This window comes from Fopius arisanus, unplaced genomic scaffold (assembly GCF_000806365.1).
Source record: "Fopius arisanus strain USDA-PBARC FA_bdor unplaced genomic scaffold, ASM80636v1 scaffold00040, whole genome shotgun sequence".
NCBI classification, from domain to species: Eukaryota; Metazoa; Arthropoda; class Insecta; order Hymenoptera; family Braconidae; genus Fopius; species Fopius arisanus.
The window spans coordinates 100,112-102,545 of record NW_011887779.1 but is presented as its reverse complement, the minus strand read 5'-3'; the positions used below and the strand labels follow the sequence as shown (position 1 = coordinate 102,545).

At 39.6% G+C, this 2,434-nt stretch overlaps 1 protein-coding gene across 1 annotated transcript in view; it reads right to left on the bottom strand.

Annotated features, from left to right (window-relative positions):
• The window catches only part of LOC105266610 (GTP-binding protein REM 1), a gene marked incomplete in the record, with an annotated part of 13,313 nt that overhangs the window by 2,236 nt on the left and 8,643 nt on the right, over positions 1 to 2,434 (bottom strand). Inside the window, 3 exon segments of the mRNA XM_011304919.1 lie at positions 1 to 133; positions 420 to 612; positions 1,761 to 1,852. Coding sequence (XP_011303221.1) covers positions 1 to 133; positions 420 to 612; positions 1,761 to 1,852 — 418 coding nt within the window.

Sequence of the window (2,434 nt, the reverse complement as noted above, 5' to 3'; positions counted from 1 at the left end):
AATTTTTTGTCTCGCATTTCACGAAGACGAATTTGCTTGAGAACACCCACCAGCAGCTCATCAACGTTGTGCTGTATTCCACTGGATGTCTCTATGAACTTGCACTCTCTCGATGTAGCTAATTGCTTTCCCTCTTTAACAGAAAATTTTTAATTGCACAGTTGTTCCCCTAGATGACTTGCCCGCGGTAATTGCGCGAGATTTTTCTTGAGATGAGTCGGAGGGAAAAAAAAACCACAAGAAATAAATTCGAGTAGACAGAGAAATGAATTTCATTTGTATTATTTTAGAATTGAATTCAGATAATGTCTCGAGGGACCTCAAGGACTTGCAGAAAAGACTTAAATATTGTCATTGTCTCATTGTCTTTAAACTCGAATAAAATGCTAGATATAATAATGAAACTCTGATCAACCTACCATTAGCGGTAATGGTGCGGCTTCTCGCCAGGTCAGACTTGTTTCCAACAACAATGACAGACCTCTCTTGCGTGAAGTGCTCCTTCCACAGATAATTGAGCATCTCTTCAGCAACTTGAAAACTTGCTCTTGATACTATCGAGTACACGACGACGCAAGCGTGCGGTTCGTAAGTCGAGAGTGAATTTTCCAGCTAAAACAATTATAAATAAAGATTTAATTATTATCAACGACACCACCCTTCCCAGAAATACAATGGCTCATGTGACCATGAGAGATGGACTTCTCACTCCTCCTCTCTTCTGGAGGTATGAATTTATAAATTTATAATCAGATGAATTTTTTTTTATACTGACGTCGGTAGCTTTAGGGTTTTCTCGAAATTCATTATTTTCCCTATTCATTAAATTTCTGCACTCATCCCCAATTAAAATTAGGTAATACCTTACTTTAGGCCTCATTATATTAGGTATAGAGCCAAGGGCTGGAGATCTAGCTTCTAAGTATTACTACTTGTACATACTCTGTATAATATGTATATATTGTCAATAAACTCTTGTTAAAGTTAAAAGTCGGTAGCTCAGTGGCTAGGTGCGAGCCTAGTGTTCTGAAAGTTGTGAGTTTGATTGCCCGTTGAATCAAATTTTTCAACGGGCACCGATGAGCGAGAGGCTGGTAATAGAGCAACCGTCTGTACCGACGTGGTTTTTCCTGTGGTTTCCCATGTCACTCCTATGTTCTATAGGAGAGTGAATGCGGTACAGTGTAGGATCTACAGCCGCATGCATAGAGCGAGATAGGGCCAATTAGGCTGAACAGGGCAGAAAGGGCCGGAATATTAAAAAAAAAAGAGATAAATCTTCTTCAATTCAGAACACTGGAAGTTACCCAGGATTGACGACGGGGAAGCTGCTGATTGGTACCTGGTGAACTCCACAAAGATCATGCATGATCTGGTCTCCACCCTCACCTAATTGGCTCTGACTTTATTTTGATTAGTGGCTAGTTAAGGTATCAAATAAATTTGAAGACACGCATCTGCAGTTGGAAATGCTCCGGTACTTTCTCATTTAAAATGAGCCGAACCCCTGAGAATCACCAGATTTTTCATTCCATGCTACTCTCATCTTTCAATTACGAAGAAAATTGCCCTCATCTCTTCTCAAGCGTTGGCAAAAAAGGGAGGAAATATAAATCTAAGAAGTTCACGGCGAAAGCAACGATTTCACTCCCTCTCTATTTAGTTATCATTAATAATAACAGGTTGACCTTATCTAGAGAGAATATTTCTCGAGGCATCACAATTGAGGTACAAGTAGAACTAGCTGTTGAAATACGTACACTCATTTCGATGTGAGGATGATCGATGAAGATCATCTCAGATTCCTCCCCATCCAGGAGAATCGACACAGTCTTCTCACCGAATTCGTCATCTGGAAGAAAAGAAAAACGACAAAAAGCTTCTGAACACATTTCACTACTCAAAAGAGTACGGGAGGCATGAATGTGTACTCAGAGGGTGGACATAGATTTTCCATTAGCCCGATGGCATCAAACGTTACATTAATGTTTGCCCTGCACGAAAATGGGAAATTTTGAATTCCCTGAGACATAATAAAATTACGAGGCAAGTCAATTCCCCATGAATACACTCGATACAATATTTAATTCGATCTTCGTGCTCCAGTGTAAATGGTAAAATCAAATTTACATTTTCCCTTTCATAAAATCCAGTGGCACGTGGAAATTCGACGCAATTGTTCGGTGAATTCGGGGGGAATTCCAGTGGAATGGAGGACATAATGAATTAAATGAGAAAAATGTTTATTCAGTTATTTATTCAGTTCTGATATTGAGGCAGTGAAAATATTCATCAGCGATTAATGTAGGAGAGTATGTTGACTGCGAGAAAAGGAATTCCCCTCAATCAAGCCGATGATTATTGCACCCAAAGTTTCAATTAATCAAGCCTTTTGAATCCCCAATGAACGTGCGTTTAACCGGTGCTGCGACCA